The sequence below is a fragment of the Chrysochloris asiatica genome, unplaced genomic scaffold, assembly GCF_000296735.1.
Source record: "Chrysochloris asiatica unplaced genomic scaffold, ChrAsi1.0 scaffold00491, whole genome shotgun sequence".
NCBI classification, from domain to species: domain Eukaryota; kingdom Metazoa; phylum Chordata; class Mammalia; order Afrosoricida; family Chrysochloridae; genus Chrysochloris; species Chrysochloris asiatica.
Window position 1 is genome coordinate 891,410 of NW_006409009.1, and position 3,939 is coordinate 895,348.

A 3,939-nucleotide genomic window follows, 5' to 3' on the forward strand; every position below is an offset into this window, starting at 1 on the left:
AGTTTAGTCATTTTTTAACTCATAGCAACCTGATACAGAGTTTTCAAGGAGTAGCTGGTAGGTTTGAACTGTTGACTTTGTGGTTCACAGTCCAGAGCTGATCCTATAGCAGTACACCAGGAGCATTTTATTTCAATATAGATATGAAAATGTTCTTTTAATGATGAATGTGATGCCATTCCTCATTAATTTTTCACTCCTCACATAATAAACTATGTTGTTTTTGTTTTTGTTAAGTGCCTTCCAATCAATTCCTACTCATAGAGACCCTGTATAGTGTTTCCCGATGGGCAACTGGTGAGTTTGAACTGCCAATCTTATGGTTCAAACCATCCTTGTGGTCCACTGTGTGTTCGACAGTGCCACACCAGGACTCCATGTTAAACTATAAGGTTGTCTAATTCAAAATGGTCAGTACCAGTCCATCTCAGCTCACTAATTCCTAGCATATCTGTCTTTATGTGTCCCATTTCAGTTTCACAACTTCCACTTTTCCTAGGTTCATGCTTCAAATGTTCCATGATCTAATTAATAATAAATGTTCGCAGCTGTTTGGTCTTATTTTCAGACACGCCCTATCAGCAAATAAAGGTCCCTAAAGATTTGCTTTTGGTCAACTGGAGTTTGAAGACACAGCTCTTTTTCAGTTTTATTTTCAATGTCTTCCAACACTATATGTGATAATGTTCAGCTGTTGTACAGTTTTCATCTCTGGCACGATATCTGACAATGTTTTACTAATCATACATTTTTTGTTATTGTTGTCATTAAATGTCATCAAGTTGATTCTGACTTATAGCAAACCTGTATAGGGTATCAATGAGTGCCTGGTTAGTTTGAGCTACAAGCTTTATGATTCACAATGACCTTGAAGTCCAGTGTTTTATTGCACAGCCCATACATTTTATTTGTTGTTGTTGTGAAGTGTCATTGAGTTGATTCTGACCCATAGCAACCCTGTATCAGGTTTCAGAGGAGCAGCTTGTGAGCTTGAACCACTGACCTTGCAGTTCAAACGACTTTGCAGTCTGGAGTATTAACCCACAAAGCCATTTATAGTGGCTATCATTTCACCCCCAACGAGATGGATTAGCCAAGTGGCAGTGTCGAAGGACTCAAGTATGGCAACAGTAGTGAGGTTGGCCCAGAATTCGGGCAGTGTTTCATTCTGCTGTGCATAAGGTTGCTGAGTCGGTACCGAATCTATGGCACCTAACAACAACAACATCATTTCAGTAGTGGTCTGCCTCTCCTAGGTATGTCTTAGTTTGGAGTCTCCACTGAAACCTGCCGATCCTGCTTTTGGTGGCATAGATTCCAGCATCACAGTAGCAGCAATCAACCATAGTAGTACAAATTGACAAAGAAGTGGTGCTTTCGACTCATAGAAACCCTATGCATATGGTTTCTGAGACAATAAAATTCACAGAAGCAGACAGTCTCATTTCTTCTCCAGTGAAAAGGTTAGGGAGTTTGAGCCACTTACATTGCCATCTGCAGTCCAATCCTACCCTAGAACACCACGAGACACTTCTTTTATGGATTTTTCATCTTAAAATCTCCATACCATTCTAATACTTTTCAGACCAGGGTCTCAAAAGTAGGTGTGTATGAAAACAAGAAGTTCTGAGTAGTCCAGTGGTTGGTTTAGCTAACTGAAAAGTAAGGCTGAAATTACAGCGGCACTGGGAGCTGGAGTGTGAACACTTACCAATTTACTGCCTTTACTGTTGAATTTCTTTTTATTTATTTATTTATTTATTGAATTTCTTTAATAATAGCAAAACATCATGCAGAGTGCATATCCACTTGTTTCCTTCTCATCATCCTTATTTTTCTCCCCTAAAAGCTATCGCAGGCACATGAAGCCAAAGAATTCGACAGGCATCCCAGAATTCCTCCTTCTGGGCCTTTCTGAGGATCCAGAACTGCAGCCCCTACTCTTTGGCTTGTTCCTGTCAACATACCTGATCACAGTGTGTGGGAACCTGTTCATCATCCTGGCTGTCAGCTCTGACCCCCACCTCCATATCCCCATGTACTTCTTCCTCTCCAACCTGTCCTTAGCTGACATTGGGTTCGTCTCCACCACAGTCCCAAAGATGCTGGTGAACATCCAGACACAGAGCAAATCTATCACTTATGAGGAATGTCTGACACAAGGGTACTTTTATTCTCTCTTTGCATGTCTGGACAGTATGTTCCTTACTGTGATGGCTTATGATAGGTTTGTGGCCATCTGTCACCCACTTCACTACACAGTTATCATTGGCCCCAGACTCTGTGGTTTGTTAGTTTTTGTATCTTTTCTTATCAGCCTTCTGGACTCTCAGGTGCACATTTCAATGGTGTCACAACTGACATTCTGCACAGATGTGGAAGTCCCTGGCTTCTTCTGTGACCCTCTTCAACTCTTTTACCTTGCTTGTTCTAACACCGCCATCATTAACATATTAGTTTATTGTACTGGTGCCATCTTTGCTGGTATTCCAGTCTTTGGGATCATTTTCTCTTATGTTCGAATTATTTCCTCCATTCTGAGAATCTCTTCTTCAGGTGGGAGATATAAGGCCTTTTCTACCTGTGGCTCTCACCTCTCAGTTGTATGTTTATTTTATGGAACATCAATTGGAGTGTACCTCAGTTCGGCTGTCTTATCTTCTGCCAAGAAGGTTGCAGTGGCATCAGTGGTATACACTCTGGTTACCCCAATGCTGAACCCTTACATCTACAGCCTGAGGAACAAGGACATTAAAAGAGCCCTGAAGAGGCTCCTCCGCAGAGCAGCCTAATCTTAACACTGATGTGATATTTACTGGTATATGGCTTGAATAAGATGGCAAAACTATCATCTGTAAACTCAAATTTTGCCTTATTGGTCTCATAATTTTGTAGCTCTCTTGGATTTTAATATTGAGATTCCATACTTGAGCATTGTTTCCTTTGTCACATATTTAATGTGATACTGTGAGTATTCTGTGATCTGTCTATTATAGCTATGTAGCCATCAGTGGCTTCTCATGTATGACCAGGTTTCCTAAAAAAAAAAAAAGCACAGATCTATTATTATGTAATTAAAATCTTTATCCGATATCATAATTCATGTATTTTTTACAAAGTACTTTTACATGGAGCAGAGTTGCATCCGAAGACTGTGTATGAAAATGTATGTCAGTGGTCCATAATCTTGACATTAAACTGTCATCATCTGGGTAGCTTCATTGTATTGATTCTTGGTGCTATCCCTACAGATTGTGATTTAAACAGCATGTGACTTGTTCATAAAGGTTTTAAAATACCACAATTCATTTTAATGTGCCTCCAGGGTGGAAATTCTTCTTATTAGACTTTCTTTACTATGTTGACTAGTTTTTCTTGAGCCTTTTACGTCTCTGAGCAGATACTGAGGATTTCAAAGTTGATCAGATCTCACAAGGGGGATTGTAAAACAACTTACTCTAAGGAGCTCTGGTAGCATAGTAGTTATGCATAGGGCTGCTAAACTGAAGGTTGGCTGTTCAAAATTACCAGTGGTTATATGGGAGAAAGATGAGGCATTAAGCTCCCATAAAGATTTGCAACCTCAGAAACCTTGTGCAGGGTTGCTATGATTCAGAACCAACTCCACTGTATTTAACAACAACATGGGCAGCTAGTGCTTTCTCCAATACCCCTGATGATATTTCTTACCTTATCTTTTCCACCTATATCTCTATATCTAACTGAAACATGGCGACCCCATTCCCAGTAGAAGTAATTTTTTCTAGTCCTGTACCATTCAAATAATTAATTGTGGATCAAGCTAGTGTCATCATTAGGATGATCACTGAGCTGGGTGGTTTTTGAAGTAGATTTAACAAGTCTTTCATATGTGTTCATCTTTGTCTGGAGTCTCTGGATAAACCTGTTTATCATTTTAACAACATGCAAGCCTCTACT

At 39.8% G+C, this 3,939-nt stretch overlaps 1 protein-coding gene across 1 annotated transcript; it reads left to right on the top strand.

The window, feature by feature from the left end:
* Nucleotides 1-1,790: 1,790 nt before the first annotated feature.
* LOC102814039 (olfactory receptor 7E24-like) lies at nt 1,791-2,792 on the top strand. Its single transcript, XM_006877388.1, has one exon. It carries the CDS (start codon nt 1,791-1,793, stop codon nt 2,790-2,792), a length of 1,002 nt encoding a protein of 333 aa, XP_006877450.1.
* The last annotated feature ends 1,147 nt before the right edge of the window (nt 2,793-3,939 follow it).

Coding starts and splice junctions, on each gene's coding strand:
- LOC102814039 (XM_006877388.1), top strand. CDS start 1,791: ATGCAGAGTGCATATCCACTTGTTTCCTTCTCATCATCCTTATTTTTC.